Source organism: Thalassophryne amazonica, chromosome 1 (assembly GCF_902500255.1).
Source record: "Thalassophryne amazonica chromosome 1, fThaAma1.1, whole genome shotgun sequence".
Classification (NCBI taxonomy): domain Eukaryota; kingdom Metazoa; phylum Chordata; class Actinopteri; order Batrachoidiformes; family Batrachoididae; genus Thalassophryne; species Thalassophryne amazonica.
Window position 1 is genome coordinate 13,755,977 of NC_047103.1, and position 23,874 is coordinate 13,779,850.

The 23,874-nt window shown below is 41.7% G+C and overlaps 1 protein-coding gene across 1 annotated transcript in view; it reads right to left on the bottom strand.

The window, feature by feature from the left end:
* The window catches only part of dap (death-associated protein), a 42,584-nt gene that overhangs the window by 11,894 nt on the left and 6,816 nt on the right, over positions 1–23,874 (bottom strand). Inside the window, exon 2 of the mRNA XM_034165294.1 lies at positions 18,223–18,322. Coding sequence (XP_034021185.1) covers positions 18,223–18,322 — 100 coding nt within the window. The remainder of the gene's footprint in view (positions 1–18,222; positions 18,323–23,874) is intronic.

The window sequence follows — 23,874 nt, forward strand, 5'->3', positions numbered from 1 at the left end:
CATGCCTGAGTTTTTTCCACGCCTGTCGGTTGCGTTATTCGCCTGTGGGCAGGCTTTGAGTGAGCACTGGTCCACCCCCTCGTCGGAATTCCTTTGTCTGACCAAAATTTTTTTCAGGAACTGTAAGGCACATCCAAGTGGACACCATTCGAGAAATGCAGACGGTTTTCGGTGAAAATTTTAACAGCTGATGAGAGATTAAGGAGTGTTACTATTGCTTTAAGGACAACCCACGGCGCCGGACGGCGCGCCGCACCCAGAGCCGCCATCGTCAGCCTGTTTTGAGCTGACAACTTCCAAATTTAAGCCTCTGTTGACCCAGGACGTCGTGAGAGAACAGAGAAGTTTCAGAAGAGGTCGGGATCAGCAGTTTATCCGGACATTCCACTGTTAAAGGAGATTTTGTAATGAAAGACGTGCGGACGGATTCGCGTGTCGGCACCCAGCCGCTCATGGCGCAGCGCCACAGCAAAAGACCTCCGTGTTGATAACCATTCGTAAGATTCAGGCGGTTTTCGATGGCTTTCAGTCGAGTGAGTATCCCAGAAATTGTTTAACAGCTGGGCATGTTCAAACTTGTCCTGTAATGCTTCCAACGGAGGTGTTTTGCTGTGGCACGGCGCCATGAGCGGCTGGGTGCCGATGCGCAAATCTGTCCGCACGTCTTTCATTACAAAATCTCCTTTAACAGTGGAATGTCCGGATAAACTGCTGATCCCGACCTCTTCTGAAACTTCTGTTCTCTCACGACGTCCTGGGTCAACAGAGGCTTAAATTTGGAAGTTTTCAGCTCGAAACAGGCTGACAACGGCAGCTCGGGGCGCGGCGCACCGTCCGGCACCGTGGGCCGTCCTTAAAGCAACAGTTACACTCCATAATCTCTCATCAGCCGTTAAAATTTTCACAGAAAACCGTCTGAATTTCTCGATTGGTGTCCACTTGGATGTGCCTTACAGTTTCTGAAAAAATTTTGATCAAGCAAAGCGCCAGTCTCTCAGGAAGAAGTCAGACAAAGGAATTCCGACGAGGGGGGGTGGACCAGTGCTCACTCAAAGCCTGCCCACAGGCGGTTTCTTTTCTAATAGACCTCGTATTTTCTAAAAGCATCCATTCATTGTTATAGTAATTACCAGATGGCTATGAATGATAATATTCTAGTTCTGCCAATGAACACCCTAAAATCACCCACACCATAGCTTTAATGGACATGAGGAGAGTAAAGTTCCCCTCCTGGAGCTACATCATGAGAAGAGCTACAGAGGAGAAGCTGGACAAAGGAAAGCATGTGAGAAAAAGGAAAAGGTGAAATGAAAGAAGTGTGGAAAAGCAGGGCGGTCGGAGCAGGTCACAGGGAGCGGAAAAACTGATATAATAACAGAGGATGGAGGCGAGTGCTCACTCAGACATTAAGAAGGGAAGGAGGCTGAGGAGGAGGAGGAAACCTGAGCTAAGTATCGACCTTGAGATGACGAACGAGCAGCGTCTAATTTAACGGCGTAGTCCCCCTCTGGCACGGTACAGTCACAGCAACACCTTCAGAACTCCGTTCAAAGACATTAACAACAGCAACAAACACATAGCAAGGAGTAGTTAAAAGCCCAAATATACCGAAAAGATCAAAGTCTGACACAAATGCCAACCTCGGCGGGAACAACCTCTTAAAAGCTGTAGTGGATATAAGTTAAGATATTATTTACTTAAATCTAAAATTTTATTTAATAGCTCGAAAGAGGCATCACCTTCTTACAAGCACAGGAAAAACTGTCATGATCGATATTAATCAGTCTTTGATCTGAAAGTCATAAGTTCTAGATGTGATTGTTTAAACATCAGTCTTCACCTGGACACAAGACAAACAACTGGCATAATACTGACAGATTTCTTTCCATATGTACAAACAAATGTGACAGATTTTGGTAATATGAGTAATGATTCATAGTTTTATTACTGAGATGGTATGTAGACACATGAAAAACAAGGAAAAAGAAGGCACTAAATATAGAAATTATGAAGAATAAACCTGGTTGGAATTTAGAGGTGAATTTTTGGTTTCACAAATTATTGTTATTAAGAAAATTAACCAATGAAAGCCACTTTGCATCACTGACAGCAAAGACAATCAGAACCGTTAAAGTCTCCTTTGTCTGGGTCCTTTGGATCAGGTATGGCGGAAAGGTTCGGTCCGGTTTCCTGATGGGCCGTTTGCTGGCCTTTCCTTAATTGACCTATATTGTGATAAACCCACCGGGTCTCCCAGATGACTACAGGCGTATATCAGGCTCATTTTTCCAGCAGGGCCAAACAATAGGATAAAGGTTTTGGCATTTGCCATCAAGTTGGCAGCTTCCAAAACTTGGTGAAGATCAATTTTAAGTCTTTGCAAAAATTTAGAAAAACTTCACAGCTTTGCAAAGAAAGCTGGCGAAAAATTAAAGATAACAAAAACACTTTTGGCATGTAGTGGAAAATAAATTTGGAGACTCACAAATTTGCTATTAATCTGAAAAACCCAGCTCAGTAGTAGTCTTCAAAATGCAAAGGACTTGAGTCATGCCTTAAAAGTTATTAAAAATTGGTGCATCAATGAAAGCTACAGAACAAAAAGAAACAATGAAACAAAAGCTACGAGCTAAGACTAAGGACTTAGAGATTCTCGAAGAGAGTGCCAAAGAGAGCAGAAGAGCGGAGTTTGGAAGAGAATGAAACAGCAAGTTTCTTTCTTCCAAGGTCAGTTTAAACAGGCTACACAAATGGTCATAAGCCCCACCCACTTGGCATCAGTTTCTCCCCAAAAGAAAGTTATTTGAAAAACACATCAGATACAGTGAATGACATATACCTTCTTTCTTCCTTGGATAACAAAATTTAAGCTGAGTCACTTTGTAAACCATCCTAGAAGCAGGGACGTGATCAACAGAAACACTGTTTTCACCATGACAATTCATTAATAATTCAACAAATAACATTTAAACATGCATGAAGAATTATAAAAGGAATACTCATAACGTCACATGAAAGAAATGTGTAAGATTAAACTGGAATCTAAATTTTGTCTTTGGTTAACTATAACAACAGGAAAACAAATGACAATTTCTCTTTTGCTAAAAGAACGTGTATTTGCGTATCGAAGGGTCTGTGCCCTTCCTCCAGTTGGCACTGTGGTTCCATCCCAGTGTTGGTTGTTTTAAGACCTTTGATCGTTTGTCACCTGGCTAGTTGGGATTCTAGGTTTATTGAGCTGTTATCTGTAGGGAGAATCCTGTTGGTGTCTGGACGTCCTCTGAATTTGGAAGGGTTTCACTAAACAATCTAATGAATTCATGTTGAACTGGAGTTACCTGGAGCCATTTCAACTTTGATTCATAGGGACTGTTTGCTGACGCTTTCCAGAAGTGTCTTAAATTTGGCCAGGAAATGTTTGGAAGGCTGGTCACTTTGTGAAAAGGTGGGGGCTTTCAGTGTCTGACAACGAGTCAAGTGATAACACAGTCCTTCATTCTGGCTTTAGAAATGTCTGGAGAGGCAGTTCTTTGTTAAAAGTGGAAAATTAAGGCAACTTTTGATTCTGTAAAGATGTATGTGTGGCCATATTCACTAGAACAGGGTTCTCAATGCAGTCCTCAAGGACCCCTAAACCCCAAGCTGATTTGCAAATCAGCTTGTGACAGAGCAGGGAGAGATGGAAAATGTGCAGGTTTAGGGGTCCTTGAGGACCAGATTGAGAACTTCTGTGCTAGAACACTTTCACTTAATGACTGGAACATCTGCCACTTACTCCTGCACATTTTTTTTTTAAATAATCCATACACATCTTTTTGTTTTAAGTCACAGCTAATTAACAACAATGAATACACCACACAACACGTCTACTTCCATTTCCACAACCTGGCACTAAATAACTGCACACTGATTCTTAGTGCATTAATATTTTCACCTTTCCTGAGCAGCTTGAATTTCTTTGATAATTCTTCACTGTCCACTTGTGGAGATGTGAGGTTGAGAGGCTCTTTATTAGCAATGCAATTAGCCGAAACACTGTATTTACCACTGCGAGTGTTCCTCATTTAGATTAATGAAGTGCCGGATCAACGCATTCAGCCATCACGCTGCTGGAATACAGCACTTTAAAATCTTTAAGGTTATGTGATGAACAAATGATGAGTGGCAGAAGGAATGAAATACACTTTTGAAAAATGAGAACAAGCATTTTTAGATCTAAACAGCAAAAAAAAAAAAAAAAAAAAGTCTGCTTTTTGTAAAATGTTACAGCAGAATTAAACAGTGGGATTTCCAGTTTATTCCCAAAGCATTACCTCTAAGCAATATACAGTGCCTCTTGAAAGTTTGTGAATCCCTTGAGCTTTACCATCTTTGGAATTTTTTAGGACATCAAAAACACAAAACTAAAATTCAGGCTTTTTGTATTCAAATTTCTAAAATTATACCCTTTAAGCTCATAATGAAAAATCTCTCCATCATGAATTAAAAGAGTAAGTAAGTGCGCCCTTTAGTATAAAAACATAAACCATCACTTTTACATCCAATCTTCAGACAAGTCAGGGGATGAACACATGAACATTTCCAAGACACAGGATTATGTCTTGGACTTCATTTACATCAATTAAGAAGAAATACTAACAGTATAGTACTCTATGGTAAATCTGTGTGGGCCAGAAAGTTCTGAAAAACTAAGGGACAGTGTAAGAAGGAGACGAGTGAGGAAGGCCACCAAGACAACCCTGAAGACGGTTGGCTTGTGTAGCTGTGACTGGAGAAACTGTGCATAGTGTGTGTTTTGAATTTTGCATCATACAGCTTCATACTGGAGCATTCAACAGATCAAATCTAGGCTTACATCTAGGATGTGCCGTTTGGCAAACTGTGAATTTTCAAGTTTACATTTTAAAATTATCATCATGAAGCTCAATAAGTGGTTATGCAAAATGTGTAGCTTTAGCTGCTGAGCCAATCAATGGACGGCAGTGAGTTAGCGCCTCCTTTTTGTTACCATTCCATTATTTTGGTACTCCAGGGTGCCAAAAAAGCGGGACTTTACAGGTCAGTTATTTTGGTACCTGTCCATAAATCTGATGTGGAAATGCACAAAATAGTCTTGTGTACCACGCTGACCTGGACTGCTCCATGGAAACGAGACATAAGTCACCTTCTGAATCATGACTGGCTCTCTGAGGGGCCAGAAGCCAATCAGGGTCTACCCACTGAATCAAAGACTGATTCTAACAACGTTTCCCACAAATGCGACCCCAGGGTCGGAGAACGTAGCCCGTCAAATACGTGCACAGGACATGCTGTTGAAGGTTTTATTCTTCCATAATTTTGGACATATGCCTTCTGCAAATACGTCCTACATCTTTGACCTTGGAGTAAGTAGAACACAAACATGTTGTAGATTACAGCGATGGGTCTTTTGGTTTTGACCAGGTTTACTCAAATCCATGGCTAAAACAAAATGCAGTGTTTCCAAATTTTTTCGGAGATCAAACTAAAAGGTCGAATAACTTATTCTTGTCAGAGGCCAAAGCCACCATATGCTTTTGTTTTGCGCCAGTGTCATGGACTGATGAGTATTGCTCCCTCCAGTGGCCTCTGATCTCCAAAGGTGGAAGAAGTTCTGACTTCACAGTGACACCAACATATTGCCAGTGAGATATTTAGGAAAACTATTAATGAAAGAACTTACAAAACCCCTCCACAGTTTGAACCATCAGCCCAACATTTCTGAAATAATCTATGAACCGTAAGGAAGCATGTGATTTGTTTATAATTCAATCAAAACCTACATACAGTATTCTAGATTTGCCCTTAAAAAGTGGCAAAGCCCTCTGCTGTGGGTTCATGCCAGGAGTGGAAAGCAAGAGGAAGTCAGCAGGGGGCAGTACAGAGCTGTACGAAATCCTGGGTCGCTTTGTGACATGAGAGCAAGAAGACTTGAAAAGAAAGGAGATGGGGAAAGCGAGGCAGAGGCACATTACATGTTTATCTCAAAATGCAAAATGTGAATTAATCCATTTGTACTGTCAATTCTTGTTTAATCGGCCTGTCATAACACCAGACCTGTTTAATGCATCCACCTCCACCACCCCACCCTCATCCCCTCTCTTTCTGCTTCAGTAGAGCTGGAACTTTGTTGCCGTGGGCGAGGTGGTGGTTACCATAGAAACAGATGCCTGTTGCCTGTCTTCCCTCCTCCACTTCCCCTGCTTCTCCCTCTCTACTCAACTTTTCACCATGAGCTGTCATCTTTCTGCACATTCTGCCACAATTCCTACTGACGGGGCATGTGTGTAGTGATTTAGTTGCATGTATACACACACACACACCGCTCTTTTCCTGAGCCTCTGGAACAGGTCCAACTTCAACACATGACGACTGGAGGAGACAGCCTGTACACCCAAAACACCTGGGCACCTCGTGTGGGATCGCCTTGCACACAAACCAGAACGTACAAACACACACCCACAGAGGATCATCATGAAATTAGTGGACAGAAGCGTGTGGCAAATCCAATGTCTCCGCAGAAAAATATAAGTCAAAGTCTACCGGGTCCTAGTGCTTTCAGGCTTACTGCGTGGATGTGAGATCTGGACAATAAATAGCAACTTGAGGCAACAAATCAATGTTTTTGGTGCTATGTCTCTTTGGGAAATCCATGGGTATCCCTGGAATGACTGTGTCAAATTAACTAGGGGATACAGCAGATTCATGGCTACTTTTAGGAGTTGGGGATGGACCAATGAACTGCTCTAAGTACTACCAAACAGGACCAAAGATGGTTCTGTAGTGTGGTGGATACAGTGACGTGGAGCACCTGTGCATGCCTTCCTCTCCTCAGACTACCTTTTCTCCCTTTGCCCCATCTGTTCATCTCCCCTCAACTGGATACGGCAGGTGTTGCCATACAACGCATCACTAGCTACAGTTAATGTGAAATGTACCCAGTAGCCACCTGCTACATGTCCATCAGCGTGACATGGAGACATCAAGACGGAGTGTTTGTGTGAGAGGTTTACTAACTGTATTTACTGATCGCGTGCAATGACTCAACCTTTGTCTCCCCCACGCACGATGCAGTGACAGGTCATTCCAACTTCTGGATCAAGTTTTCACAGAAGAAAGCAAACACTCAACACTGCCAGGCCTCAGTAGACAGAAACAGATGCCAAATTGTTTACTGCCTTATACGAGGTCTGTTAGAAAAGTATCCGACCTTATTATTTTTTCAAAAACCATATGGATTTGAATCACGTGTGATTACATCAGACATGCTTGAACCCTCGTGGGTATGCGAGAGTTTTTTCACGCCTGTCGGTTACGTCATTCGCCTGTGGGCAGTCTTTGAGTAAGGAGTGGCCCACCCGCTCGTCGATTTTTTCATCGTTTAGGAATGGCTCAGAGACTGCTGCTTTGTTTGATCAAATTTTTTCAAAAACTGTAAGGCACAACTGAGTGGACACCATTCGATAAATTCAGCTGGTTTTCGGTAGAAATTTTAACGGCTGATGAGAGATTTTAGTCTAAGTGTCGCTTTAAGGACGGCCCACGGCTCCTGATGGCGATCTGCGCTCCGAGGCGGCGTCGTCTCGCTGTTTCAAGCTGAAAACGTCCACATTTCAGGCTCAGTTCACCCAGGTCATCGTCAGAGAACAGAGAAGTTTCAGAAGGAGTCGGCATGAGGAGTTTATGCGGACATTCCACTGTTAAAGGAGATTTTGTAATGAAAGAACGTGCGGGCAAATTCGCATGTCGGACCGGACCCAACCGCGGGGGGTCGCAACAGGAAAAACACTTCCGTTGGAAACCTTAACGGACAAGTTGGAACATGCCCAGCTGTTAAACAATTTCTCAGATACTCACTTGTTGAAAGCCATCAAAAGCCGCCTGAATTTTACAAATGGTTTTCAACACGGAGGTGTTTTTCCTGTTGCGGCGCAGACGGATTTGCGTCGTCGTCATGGAACCGACTCGGTGAATTTGCCCGCACGTTCTTTCATTACAAAATCTCCTTTAACAGTGGAATGTCCGCATAAATTCCTCATGCCGACTTCTTCTGAAACTTCTCTGTTCTCTGACGACGTCCTGGATGAACAGAGCCTTAAATTAGGAAGTTTTCAGCTCGAAACAGCCAGACGGATGCCACCTCCGACCGCGCCGATCCGCTTTGTGAGCTGTTCTTAAAGCGAAAGAAACTCCACAATCTCTTATCAGCCGTTAAACTTTTCACCGAAAACCAGCAGAATTTCTCGAATAGTGTCCACTCGGATATCCCATAGGCCCTGAAAAATTTTTGATAAAGCAAAACGCGCCATCTCCAGCAGCGTCTCAGACAAAGGATTTCAGCCGAGAGGGCTGGACCAGTGCTCACTCAAAGCCTGCCCACAGGCGAATGACGTCACCGACACGCGTGAAAAAACTCACGCATGCGCACGAGGGTTCAAGCATGTCTGGTGTAATCGCACGTGATTCAAATCCATATAGTTTTTTTTTTTTTTTATAAAACTGTCGGTTTCTTTTCTAATAGACCTCGTATACAATGCATCATATGTCCATTTAACATTTACACAAAGCCTACTAATCCATTAATAATCAATTATTGAGAACCATCTCATAGACGTATCAATTTGTGTGGAACAGCCGAATCTGATCAGAACTTCAGTGAGAATGATGAGAGAGGTGCATTCCTTTAATAATCTATTATACTGAAAAATCCTGCATCAGCACCTCTTAGCTGCGTCAGAGGGCCTGATCATGTTGTCTTTTATAGGTGTAGCTTTCTGTTGCATGCTCTCCCCATGTTTTGGATTGTCCCACCTCTAAAGACTTGCAGGATATGTGAAGCGGTAACTTTAAAATGACAGAAGATGTGAGTGAGTGCGCGTCAACCCTGCGATAGACTGGCAGCCTGTCCAGGGTGTACTCCGCCTCTCGCATGCGACTGTCTTATAAGACGGTAAATCTGGCATGTCAGACCTTAGACCTGTTGGCCACAGAAAAAACAGATCACTTAAAGACTCACTTTGGATTCAGGAGAACTTGTAACGGGCACTTTTGAACAATTACTGATTGATAGTTTCCAAGGTGTCAGCTGATTTCCAAATCACATTTGACTGGACTGATAAAAGGAACAGACATCATTTTTAAGTGAACAAATAAACAGGCAAGTTAAGAATGTGACTCTTGTGTTTTTCCCCCATTTATGTGGAAATTGAACTTCGTTGCAGAACTAAAATTGACTAGAGTTATTTTCAAGTGTGTCAAATTAATACCAAGAAATGACTGGTGGTGCATTTAAACTTTCACAATTCCAGACACTGTAGAGATTTAGCAGGTCCCCCTACCTGGCACACATTATAATAAAACATTAGCCACATAATTAAAGAATCTGGCAATACCAGCAATAAAGGGAATTATACAACAGTAAAAACAGCAGGTCGTCATTTTTCCTCCCTCAATTTAAATGCAGATTTTTGCCGTGCAGGCACAACTGACATTCTACAATGTGGTTTTGTGCGGTCCATTGGAAAGCCTCTGATGTAATAATTTTACTTTCAATACTGGACAAATTATCAGGACACATTCCAGCCTGAACATTCTTCACATGACTCACATCCTGTGAAGCAAGACTACAAAATGAGTAAGTGCAACGGCATTCAAAAAGGCAGATTTTCAAGTGGAACTCCAAATTAGGAGTATGCATGATTAAAAGATACAGAGCATTGGCACAGACAAACTACAAAACAGGGAAAAACTCCACAAACCGTACTCTTCTCGAAACTTGGGACGCATCCACTGAGTGAAAGATCAACCAAAGACAAGCTTGCCAAATAAGAATAGCACAGAAGAAAAAAAATTTAAAAAGATGCAAAGAATAAACAAAGGCTAATAAAATTGTGTTTTTATTGATAAAATGTGCTTATATCTAACTTTTAGTTAGTCAGCAGCTAGTAGGCAATTATTTGTGGTCAGGTCAGCATCTCCCTGCTAAAAGCACAGTGTTAACCAGTACTACAACCCCTGGCAAAAATTATGGAATCACCGGCCTCAGAGGATGTTCATTCAGTTGTTTAATTTTGTAGAAAAAAAAGCAGATCACAGACATGACACAAAACTAAAGTAATTTCAAATGGCAACTTTCTGGCTTTAAGAAACACTATAAGAAATCAAGAAAAAAAGATTGTGGCAGTCAGTAACGGTTACTTTTTTAGACCAAGCAGAGGGAAAAAAAAAAAAAATGGAATCACTCAATTCTGAGGAAAAAATTATGGAATCACCCTGTAAATTTTCATCCCCCAAATTAACACCTGCATCAAATCAGATCTGCTCACTGACACTGACCCTATGCCATGACATTGACCCTATGTGTCTTTTTGCAAGGAATGTTTTTGCAGTTTTTGCTCTATGGCAAGATGCATTATCATCTTGAAAAATGATTTCATCATCCCCAAACATCCTTTCAATTGTCCAAAATATCAACATAAACTTGTGCATTTATTGATGATGTAATGACAGCCATCTCCCCAGTGCCTTTACCTGACATGCAGCCCCATATCATCAATGACTGTGGAAATTTACATGTTCTCTTCAGGCAGTCATCTTTATAAATCTCATTGGAAAGGCACCAAACAAAAGTTCCAGCATCATCACCTTGCCCAATGCAGATTCGAGATTCATCACTGAATATGACTTTCATCCAGTCATCCACAGTCCACAATTGCTTTTCCTTAGCCCATTGTAACCTTGTTTTTTTCTGTTTAGGTGTTAATGATGCCTTTCGTTTAGCTTTTCTGTATGTAAATCCCATTTCCTTTAGGCGGTTTCTTACAGTTCGGTCACAGACGTTGGCTCCAGTTTCCTCCCATTCGTTCCTCATTTGTTTTGTTGTACATTTTTCGATTTTTGAGACATATTGCTTTAAGTTTTCTGTCTTGACGCTTTGATGTCTTCCTTGGTCTACCAGTATGTTTGCCTTTAACAACCTTCCCATGTTGTTTGTATTTGGTCCAGAGTTTAGACACAGCTGACTGTGAACAACCAACGTCTTTTGCAACATTGCGTGATGATTTACTCTCTTTTAAGAGTTTGATAATCCTCTCCTTTGTTTCAATTGACATCTCTCGTGTTGGAGCCATGATTCATGTCAGTCCACTTGATGCAACAGCTCTCCAAGGTGTGTTCACTCCTTTTTAGATGCAGACTAACGAGCAGATCTGATATGATGCAGGTGTTAGTTCTGGGGATGAAAATGTACAGGGTGATTCCATAATTTTTTCCTCAGAATTGAGTGATTCCATATTTTTTTCCTCTGCTTGGTCTAAAAAAAGTAACCGTTACTGACTGCCACAATCTTTTTTTCTTGATTTCTTATAGTGTTTCTTAAAGCCAGAAAGATGCCATTTGAAATGACTTTAGTTTTGTATCATGTCTGTGATCTGCTTTTTTTCTACAAAATTAAACAACTGAATGAACATCCTCCGAGGCCGGTGATTCCATAATTTTTGCCAGGGGTTGTACCAGTGTCACAGTGAGTTCGTGGGCGAGTGGCTCGGTGACTAATCCGGTTTTTCCGCTGGGCTTCGCCAGTGAGGATGGCTAGACACCCAGCAGGAACAAAAGCTAGACCTGTCAAAAGGATGATGAGCTCCTCTCCAAGCAAAAAGCCATCAAGCATCAGAAACCTGCAGTGGAGCTCCTTGAGGACACCAACTTTGACTTCCTTCCAGCAGCCAAACAGATGACAAACATGTCACTCTGCTTTCCTTTGGATTATATTAGCAAGATAAAGAGATGGACTCTTGTCAACTGGGCATAGCAGGATCTCCAGATAAATATGGTTTTACCATTATTTCGTCAATCTGTTGAGAATAAGAAGTCTCTAGGTCAGCTAGATCACAGCAGGATCCATACAGGACCATGAAAGTGGTGAAGGACGTGGCAGTCTCATGCAAGCGTCCATATGTTCAACCTCATGCTTCAGTCCTGAGTAAGAATTACGCACAGGCATCCATACCATAATTAAGAATTACACCAAGGTGTCCAGAACATAAAAAACCACTAGAAGATGTACAAAAATAAAGCATATCTGAGAACATCTGGACTTTACATCATTTTAGAAAGAGAACTTTAATTCTGTGTTAAAAGTAGAGCAGAGTGTCAGAATCACAAGTAAGGAGTTGATGAAAGTATTTGAGGCATCAGAGAGAAATGAGAAATGCTACCCATTACCATGACCTGAAAGGTTGCTGGCTAAGGAGAAAGATGAAGGTTTTGTCCTGGTGATTACGGTAAACTTTTTTTTTTCCTGTCGATACTACAATAATGACTTCCTTCTTGGCTGTCAGCCTTTCCAGCCATGATGAAGTAGTGCTAGTGCACTCTAAAAGGTGGAAGATGTCTAATTTCCATCTGATGCTGCTATCAATTCCTTCATTATGGTGCTCAGTTTCTGGTGGACCTTTTCAACAAAGGTTTTTCCCAGTTTGTGGGTGTTAATTTGGAGCTGCATCTTCAATGATGTAAAGTCTATATATGGTCCCAAGCTTCTGACATTTTTGTATAATAGACTGTACAGGTGCTACCACCGATCTTGAACCTGAATTGTAGGGTCACAGTTGCACCTAGGTCGGCTTCGCTTAGCTCTGGATTTTTTTTTCCCCAGCTCTAAATTACAAGGTGGCACCGGACTGCAAATACATCAACGATCTCTCTAGTTAGCCTACAGTTAAGGCAGCTACTCATTCAGAAGCTTTCACAAGCACATAATTCCCTCAGTTTCCACAATCTTTAATACTTAAAGACACATTCGTCATAGTGTATCTGCTCAACTGTAGACTCACTGAAAATTTGGCACTGAAGACAAACCAAAATAAATCTTTTGTAACTACTATTAAATTTCTTCATATGGAAATTGCAGACATCAAAGGACTGATTCTCATCCTGCGTGTGCTGCACACTGAGATAATTTGTATTATGACGTATTAATATGAGGTCTGTGAGAAAAGTAACAGACCTTTTTATTTTTTTTCAAAAACTATATGGATTTGATTCATATGTTTTTACGTCAGCCAAGCTTGAACATTCGTGCACATGCGTTTGTTTTGCCACGCCTGTCGGTTGCGTCATTCGCCTGTGAGCACGCCTTGTGGGAGGAGTGGACCAGCCCCCTCGTCGGATTTTCATTGTCAGGAAATGGCGGAATGATTTGGGCTTTTTTTCCATCAGAATTTTTTCAGAAACTGTTAGAGACAAGAAGCTGGAAACCATTCGAAAAATTTATCTGGCTTTCGGTGAAAATTTTACGGGCTTCACAGAGAATAAGGACTGTTACTACAGCTTTAAGGATGCCCCACAATGCCGCACGGTGCGCCGCGCTCCAAGCCACCATCGAGAGGCAGAAACCACCAAATCATTTCTAAACGGATCGCTGTGTGGAGCTGGGACCATCGTGAGCAATTTCTCTGGTTATCACAAGAGCTGGACATCAGCCATTTTCCGGCAGATTTCAGTTTTAACAAGATATTTTGTCATGGAAAGCCGCGCAGAGGCTTCGCGCGTCAGGACCTATTCGCTGATGGAGCGAGACAAAGGAACACCTCCGTTTCGGAGTGCCAGGGGACAAGTTGGGACATGCCCAGCTCTCCACAATTTCTCTTATACTCACTGGGCTAGTAAGCATTGAAAGCCGAGATAGGCATGTCCCAACTTGTCCTCTAACACTCCGAAATGGAGGTGTACCTTTGTCTCGCTCGATCAGCGCGGCTTTCCATGACAAAATCTCGTTAAAAGTGAAATCTGCCGGAAAATGGCTGATGTCCAGCTCTTGTGATAACCAGAGAAATTGCTCACGACGGTCCCAGCTCCACACAGCGATCCGTGTAGAAATGATGTGGTGGTTTCTGCCTCTCGATGGCGGCTCGGAGCGCGGTGCACCGTGCACCATTGTGGGGCGTCCTTAAAGCTGTAGCAATAGTCCTTATTCTCTGTGAAGCCCGTAAAATTTTCACCGAAAGCCAGATAATTTTTTCGAATGGTTTCCAGCTGCTTGTCTCTAACAGTTTCTGAAAAAATTCTGATGGAAAAAAAAAGCCCAAATCATTCCGCCATTTCCTCGCAATGAAACGACGACGAGAGGGGTGGAGCAGTGCTCACTCAAAGCCTGCCCACAGACGAATGACGCAACCGACTGGCATGGAAAAACTCACGCATGCGCACGAAGGTTCAAGCTTGGCTGACGTAAAAACATATGAATCAAATCCATATAGTTTTTGAAAAAAATAAAAAGGTACGATACTTTTCTCACAGACCTCGTATTTATTGTCACTAATATGTGCAGTGGACTTTGAGGGACTAAATCAAGTTGAGGGTGACTGGGCCTTTTTTTAAAACTACATTACAACTTCTTTGTGGCTTCATCATGAAGTCATTTATCCCGATTGATCACAAATATTTTATTGATGAATGTGAAGAAATCTGTATAACGTGGGATACAAAATGCAAACCATGCACAATTTCTCCAATCACAGCCACAGAAGCCTGTAACTTCTTCTGGGTTGTCTGGGTGTCTTTCCTCACTCTTCTTCTTGCAGACTCACTCAGTTTCTGAGAACTGTCTACTCCAGATAGATTTACCACAGAGTGCCATACTGTTTGTATTTCTTCATAATTGATGTAAATAGAAGTCCAAGACATATTCAGTGTCTTGGAAATGTCCATGTATCCATCCACTGACATGTCTGAAGAAAACTGGCAATAAAACTGATTTACAGGTATTATGCCAAAGGAGCCCATTACTTATGCAACCCATCATCTTGGCTATTGTATTTTTATTTTAATTAATTTATATCAAGTTGTAGAGATTTGATTTGAGGTTGAGTTTAAGGAAGACAATTTTAGATTTTTTTATATTGAGAAGCCTGATTTGCTATTTGTATTTGAAATGGCATAAACAAGTTAAAACGTTTAAAATACCAAGGGGCCAAATGCTTTTGCAAGCCAATGTAAACTCATGGCTACATTGTTGTAAAAAGTTAAAATGTTAAAATATGAATTTCCCCCACTATCATACCATCCAAACCACAACTGATTCCAGCTGACTGTAGGAAACGGTGTGTCCTAGGACATGAACAGGTGCAAAGCATGCTGGCTAGCGGCAGATAGACGTATGTTTTTGCCTCTTTTCTCTGGTCATAGTGAAACCACTTTAAAAGCACTGATGCATTTCTACTCAAAAGATCCACCAAACGCTGTGAATACACTCATTTCCAGCAGCGAACTCTCTCTCATAGTCGCGTGTGTTCTCAGTGGAAGCGTTTCAGGAAAATAAACCAGTTTGCATGTTGTTTCTGTCCTATTATCTACTTGACCTCAATGCTCACTTTACTGCTCTGTTGATTATTGCTGCTTGACACACAATTAAAAGAATAAAATGACTTATTGTCACAGGAGAGGCCGAAACTGTGACGTGCAAATTTAGGGGGAGGAAGGGGAGGGCGGGAGAACTGAGAGCACATGCATGCATACTGTACACAATATGGCCTTACGGTACATATGTACGTGCACACTGCATTCAAGAGAAGCAGAGCAGACTCGTAACAAATGTTTTTCTGCATACAGTACCATACAGTAGCTGCTACACAATTACATAAAACGGCTCCGCGCAAACTTTGTTACTCTGCAGTGTTAAAACCAAAAGTTGTTAAAGAAGCGGAAGTGAAGGGGACGCATCACGCTACTATTTTCCTAGTCGATGGAAAATGCGCCAGGGAGTGGTGTAGGAACAAGGATAAGATTGCAACCCTGGCCAAAACAGCTGCCTGGTTGGGGGGAGGGGGGTAGACAGGCGCTCACGCAACAGGGAAGGGTCTGACATACAAAGCACTGCAGCTGCATAAGCAACATGGAAACCAGAGCAGACTTAATGAGATTTTGTAGCAATGAGGTAGGTTTATTTCATTCTACTCTGTTCTCTCAGGAATTCACAATTTCACTACCTGTAGAGTGATGAAAAAAAAATCAAAAGGAGGTGTTCTTTTAGAGAGGGAGTGTTTATTAGAGTAAATACAGTAATTTAGTGCATTTCAGTTTATGTGGAAAAAGTAGTGGACACAGGTACGATTTTCTGATGGGCGCAGTTAAGTGAACAGTCTATTGTGCAAAATATTAAAAATTCACGTAGTATAGCTGTTCCAGTTAATTTTGTAAGCTCTGATCCACTGTGAGTCCTTGAATTCTGAGCATATGAAGATACAGAACCTAACCCAGTGATATAAAACATATTTTTAAGTATAGGAGTTTGGTTCTGTACTGAACAGCAATACACAATACATAAGATACATAAGCATGACCCCCCCCCCCCCCCCAAAAAAGAATCATTGTACTGTAATCAGTTTCACTATGATTTTTTTCAGCTCGTTAATAACCCTCTGGGACCATGTATACGCCTACGCATCCAAACAACTTTTCATCATATTTCTATGAATAAATCAGCGACAGAAAGTCAGAGACTTCTTTCAACCACAACTTCTCAGCTGTAGATTCCATCTTTCAGAGACAATCTTTCACTCACAGCCAATTGCGCAGGCTGAGGGAGGTCACATGGTCACAAGTTTGTGTCTATGCAAGAGACTGCAGCATCTGTTAGTGGGGGATTCTCAATGAAACACCAGTAAAAGCTTATAAAATGTAAGAGAAGGGTCCTACTGACCAGAAAACATTATTTTTATTTAGTCTTATAAACAAAGAAAATGAACACTGAAAGAAATGCCCAGAGGATTTTTTTTTTTTCCCAGGATGGAAGGCAATTTATTTTAAAGTTTTTCATCAGGGAAAATAAATATTTTTGAAACACCAATGTCCCAATGTTCATTACTGAAGGGCTTCCAACAATATGGATTTATTAAAGACAAGACATTCAGGTGCCACTGGTGATTGAATTTATTTTACAAATGCGTTCTTTTACAATGTACTAGGTCTCTGCTTTGCAGCTGCCAGCAGGTGGCGATGCTGCACTTCATGGTACATATTTAAATTTTTGTTTTAATTTATTATACATTATTTAATATATTTTCATATGTTGCACTACATTTGCAGGGAGAACACATTTACCAGACTGCTGTTGTCAAAACTCACTGTCATGGGGTCTTAACCCCAAACCCCCTTGTGACTTGAAGGATAGTTTTGCTTCATCCTGGCATTAAAGTTGACACCATTAAATTACTGACCTGCTAAGGTAAGAGAGGGGAGGCAGGGCCTTTCTTTGCTTGCATGGCCCTACGCAACTTGTGCAGCGAGCTTATAGGGAGGTCTTGGTTCAGTTTATTGCACAAAAGGCATCTTTGAATTCAATCAACATCTAACCATGACTCTGGTGTTTCCACAGCCATGTAGAACTTGCAGGTGCAGTGAAAAATATGTCAGTGAATAAAGATGCAACAGGGGAAAAAATTAAATAAGGCTCTCCCAGAAATTGCTCGGAGCTCAGTGGGTTAAAGAAGTTATAATTCTGCAGATTTCTGACAGTATGCACTGGCACGCTCTGCTCTTGCAAAATAAAAACGATGGATACTTCTTGGCAGTTGCTAACGTTCTTGAACCTTGCTCGCTGCTGTACACTCCCTGTCAGCCCACATTTATCATCTCTCATAAGCAAACTGATGTGTGGTGTGAATATGCCACCTGTACCGAAGCACACGTTGCTTACAGCAAAAAGGAGTTGACATATGTGGAGGGAGACGCACACACACACACACACACACACACCAACTCCATTACAGAATTACGTGACCTATATACAAACTAGATGCTCAGACTGCAAAAACCTAAAACATGGGTCAGACTAAGAGCTGGTGTGATGTAAAACATGCAGATCAAGGCTGCTTACTGCATACAATAGGGAATTCTGAATGGGCTGCTCAACTTAATTCTGTAATTATGCAGTAATTATGTTGTTTACTGAATTAGCTGGCAGCAGTACACCTAAAGTTCTCTGCAAAGCTGGAATCTGCCAACAATACTGCCTGATACTAAAGAGAAAGCAGCTTCACTGACAGTTTGCAGGGTGTGTTTGCATGTGGGCGCGTAATTACACATCACCACAGGGCCGGTCTATCAATCTAACTGTGTATGTGTTTCAGGAGTCAGCATAAATTAAGCTTAGCACCCACTGAACAAGTGCCACTGCTGCAGAACTTGTGTGTGTGTGCATGTTACCTGGTGCTCACATACTCCTCGCTGTCATCATCCTTCTGTGGTGGCTCTGGGGGAGGAGTTGGAATGTGTTTCTGCACAACCCTCATGCCGCCAACCTTTACTGCAACACACGCAGAAAAAAAAAAAAAAAAAAAAAAAAAAAAATTAGAAAGCAAAAACCGAGAGCTGCAGGCGGAGATGAACGGGACAGCAGACAGTTGAAGACCAGCACATCAAAACACAGATCTCATGCTTCTGCTGTCACGGTGGTCACTCACACACACACACACACGTTTGATACTTCAAGGACATGCACATGGTAAAGGCTGCAAAATCATCTTTTCCTGAACAGTGACCACAGGAACAGACAAAAGCCTTTTTTTTTGCATGTCATGTCAGTATCATTACAAATGATCAAAAGGCTCACGACCCAACAGACAGCACAGTACTAAGACACGTACCAGTACTGGTACTACTGCATAAAATCTGTCCTTTCCTAAAAAAGTACAGTAATCATATTCATAAATGTACTCCTGTAAGTGCATGGAGGCTTAGGACACACTGGATTTTGACATGACTTCCACTTGCAATACTCCAAGATTAAACACTCCTGAACATTTATTCAACAAAACAAGTGGGATTTATTTTTAACCTTTCCTGTAAAAATCCCCCAAAGCAGATGGTCACCTACTGGAGTCAGGCCTGTTTGAGGTTTCTTCCTGTTATCAAAAAACACTGAGGAGGTTTTTCCTTACCACTGCTGCCTTCGTGCATGCTCAGGGGAGTAGATTTATCTAATTTTATAAGATTAGACCTTAGCCTTGCAAAGCAAGTGGGTTGCCTTATGCTGTGATTTGGTGCTGTACAAATAAACTGAAAAACCTCTGTGGGAGTTTTTTTCCGTGCGAGTCTTCCCGAAGTCCTCAGCATAGTCTGGATTCCTACAGTTCAATGCAGGCTTAGTGCTGATCTTTTCACTGCAAGTTGTTTGTGCTTTCAGGGTATTTGAGAAAAAGACATTGAAGAAAAGCTAGACCGATGGAGTTTGAAGCTGCAGTCCCCACAACTTTGATGATGTTGGGATAGTCACAGTCCTGAAGTATGTTGTAAATTAGCTTTGAAAATGTGAAATTGCATATCTGCACAAATGCTCTGTGTACTATGCAAAGATAGACCAGCTGGAGATTTTGCACTCCCGAAACTAACCACTGTTTTTTGGTAGGCACCGCGCGCTTCCAGTTTTGGAACAAACTGACGTCTCAGCTGCCTAGCAACCTTACAAATTACTTTAGCCAAATAATTTAAATTTTCCAGGCATGCATAAAATGTCTGGAAATAGAATGATGTTGCACTGTTTGGGCAGCATGGTGGCTTTGTGGTTAGAACCATTGCTTCACAACAAGATCATGGGATCGCAAATTTTTAAGGAGTTCAAAAATTGGATCCAGATTTCAAATCTGGTGCCAATGAGGGCTGTAACTACTACATATACCAAGTTTTTGACTGCAGATTTTGACTCATTTTGCTTAGCTGCAGTTTGACGTCATTACAAAGCATGTCTTTTTAGTTTGACCGCTTTACGGCAATTTGCGTCCATTTACACTTGGACTATATGAGAGAGCAGTCAAAAATGACGACATCTAACATGTGCCTTCAAAAAACTGACTCAGACTCACGCAAAACACTTCAGCAGAAATTAAAAAATGTGTAAATATGCAAAATGCGCAGTTCTCACATGCTTGGAGAGATCGCGGCACCGGTCACCGTGATTGCTCTACCTCCGATGCGCTTACAGAGTCTGTGAGCTTGGTAAACGTCGCAGCGGGCCACTCACACCGCCCCCCTCTCTGCTGTGTTGAGCTGTGCCAACTGTGGCAACAGGTCCAGAGACTACGCTCGCAGTTGCGGAGTACTGATGCGGAGGCAGCCTGCAAGGATAGATTCCTTGCGGAAAAAATCCACAGCACCGCAGGGTCTCGGTATACCGCAGCCGCAGAGCTCCGTGGCCATGACTTGGATTCTTGCGGGTCCCGCATCTGTACCCCCGGAGGCAGTGAGCGAAGGGACAGCACGCGCATTGTGTTCTGCGTGTGTCTGTTTATAATCTTTTCACCCAGAAGAAAAAAGAGAGTGTTTACACAGGAGAAAAACATGAGAATGTGTTAATGCCCATTTGAGAAAAGTGTATAAAGTGTGTAGTGAGGGGTTTTACACAAAGCAGGATTACACGAAGCAGGATTTGCACGAACGCCAGACCAAATCAAGCACCGGTGGAAGACGTGCGCTGCCGTTTAGATAGGGATATTCCAAATGATACCAATGACCATGTACACAGGAGTAACTCTGTCTACTTAAGCATGTAAATGGGTTATTCCTAATGATTCAGAAACCGGAATATTGACTGTAACGGCATGTAAATGTAGTCACAGAAGAAAGAGTGGACTTCTTCCAGAGACTGTCTGTGGCCGAGACGGAGCTGTGTGAGGGCAGTGCTGAGCCGCTCACACCGGGCAGAGAGAGGCAGCAGCCGGCCCCAGTGGACAAAACTGTGTTTTTTTTAAAAAAAACAAACATTGCTTTGCTTTAAATGCACAGTAAGCTATTTCAGATGATCAGCGTGGACCGTCTTTTTCCTAAAAGGCTTTATTTCACTCTGTTTGTTGTGCTGGAAAGCTGTAGCGTTTGTGCTAATTTGATTAGCGCTTGCGCTAGTTCTTCTTCTGTTTGTTTTTCTGGGGACATTACAGCGCCACACACAGGCCTGACATATGTACTACAACGTTAAACGAAGCTTCAAGGCACAGAATTTGCCTCAAACATTTTTTGTAATCGAATTATTCAAATTACTCGACTAATCGTTTTAGCCCTAACTTAATTCTTTCACAAAAACATCAAATCTAGGCTTGCATCTTAGATGTACATGTACAAATTGTAGCTGAACTTTGAGGTCTTTTTAAGAAAATCCTCCTCTATGCCACTTCATCATATAGCTGTATAACTGGTGATACAAAATACCCTCACAAAATCAACAATAATGATGATAGTAATAACAACACTTGGTGCATCCCTACTTCAGACATAGATGGAAATGTGCTATATAAATGCAGTCCATTTACCACTTAAGAATCCGGGTGATCAGCCCGAGGAATTGAGCAAGAAAAGGATAAATTGCTGGTTAACATCTCTTCTGTTAATCTCCCAAAGAAAAACATGTGTGCAGTGTGGTGTCATTCCATAATTGCTAAGTTTATCACAGTGCTTTGAAATTTTGCAACTATATTGTTAAAAAAACCCTTACATTAATTCTGGAGCGCAATGAAGTAAATCATGTCTTGAGAGGAGCCTTTCCCATTCTCACTGAATAGCTCACTGAAAAAAACAAAACAAAACAAACTAAAATCGATATGATGTGCATTCAAAAAGTATCCAACCTCACTTTATCCCAAAGAAACAAATGCAGCATGTGAAGTGTCATTTGTTGGAGAGGTGAAGGGAAACTTTTTGCGCATGTGTGCACTTTTTCCTCATCCACAGTGCACGCGAGTTGCAAACACCAAGCCAAAGAGTGCAGACATGTCCTGCATCAAACTTTAACGTGATGGAACGACTTGAAACCGAAATGACCAAGTGATTGATTTTAGTCATGGACGACCATCCTGTCACCATACAATAACTTGCAGAGGACCCGTGGATTAGCACAGGTTTCTTTTTAAACGGGTGATTTGGGCATGTAGAGAGTCAGCGAAAGTCATGCTGAAGCAGCTGACAGCGGATAGAAGCAACTGTGTCTGAAGTCCCACTGCTAATTCTGCTCAGCTGATTCAGATTTTCTGGCCAAATACAACGCTCCTGTGATTCGTCAGGATCGCCACCGTCTCGCACACACTTCTCCCAGCAGTTCTGCCATTGTTGAAAGCATTTCTGAAACTCCTCTTTTGGAATGGTGTCCAGCTGGGCTGTTGCACACTACATTAAGTCTTCTCAGGACTCAAATCGAGTCCCTTTTAGCATCGTTTTGAATAGCCAAAAATCAGAGAGCGCCATATCAGTACAGTAGGAAGTCTGAACGAATTACCGGAGTGATGCGTTTAGCCAGAAAAGCCGAACGAGCTCTCTGCATTGGGGCTGCCACCATCTACTGTTTTGACAATTGACTAGTCACCAATTATTTTTGCGATTAGTCGACTAATCGGATCATACGTACAACCCCTGGCAAAAATTATGGAATCACCGGCCTCGGAGGATGTTCATTTAGTTGTTCAATTTTGTAGAAAAAAAGCAGATCACAGACATGACACAAAACTAAAGTCATTTCAAATGGCAACTTTCTGGCTTTAAGAAACACTATAAGAAATCAGGAAAAAAAAAAATTGTGGAAGTCAGTAACGGTTACTTTTTTAAACCAAGCAGAGGGAAAAAAATATGGAATCACTCAATTCTGAGGAAAAATTATGGAATCATGAAAAACAAAAGAACGCTCCAACACATCACTAGTATTTTGTTGCACCATCTCTGGCTTTTATAACAGCTTGCAGTGTCTGAGGCATGGACTTAATGAGTGACAAACAGTACTCTTCATCAATCTGGCTCCAACTTTCTCTGATTGCTGTTGCCAGATCAGCTTTGCAGGTTGGAGCCTTATCATGGACCATTTTCTTCAACTTCCACCAAAGATTTTCAATTGGATTAAGATCCGGAATATTTGCAGGCCATGACATTGACCCTATGTGTCTTTTTGAAAGGAATGTTTTCACAGTTTTTGCTCTATGGCAAGATGCATAATCATCTTGAAAAATGATTTCATCATCCCCAAACATCCTTTCAATTGATGGGATAAGAAAAGTGTCCAAAATATTAACGTAAACCTGTGCATTTATTGATGATGTAATGACAGCCATCTCCCCAGTGCCTTTACCTGACATGCAGCCCCATATCATCAATGACTGTGGAAATTTACATGTTCTCTTCAGGCAGTCATCTTTATAAATGGCACTGGAACGGCACCAAACAAAAGTTCCAGCATCATCACCTTGCCCAATGCAGATTCGAGATTCATCACTGAATATGACTTCCATCCAGTCATCCACAGTCCATGATTGCTTTTCCCTTAGCCCACTGTAACCTTGTTTTTTCTGTTTAGGTGTTAATGATGGCTTTCGTTTAGCTTTTCTGTATGTAAATCCTATTTCCTTTAGGCGGTTTCTTACAGTTCGGTCACAGACGTTGACTCCAGTTGCCTCCCATTCGTTCCTCATTTGTTTTGTTGTGCATTTTCGATTTTTGAGACATATTGCTTTAAGTTTTCTGTCTTGACGCTTTGATGTCTTCCTTGGTCTACCAGTATGTTTGCCTTAACAACCTTCCCATGTTTGTATTTGGTCCAGAGTTTAGACAGAGCTGACTGTGAACAACCAACATCTTTTGCAACATTGCGTGATGATTTACCCTCTTTTAAGAGTTTGATAATCCTCTCCTTTGTTTCAATTGACATCTCTCGTGTTGGAGCCATGATTCATGTCAGTCCACTTGGTGCAACAGCTCTCCAAGGTGTGATCACTCCTTTTTAGATGCAGACTAACAAGCAGATCTGATTTGATGCAGGTGTTAGTTTTAGGGATGAAAATTTACAGGGTGATTCCATAATTTATTCCTCAGAATTGAGTGAGTCCATAT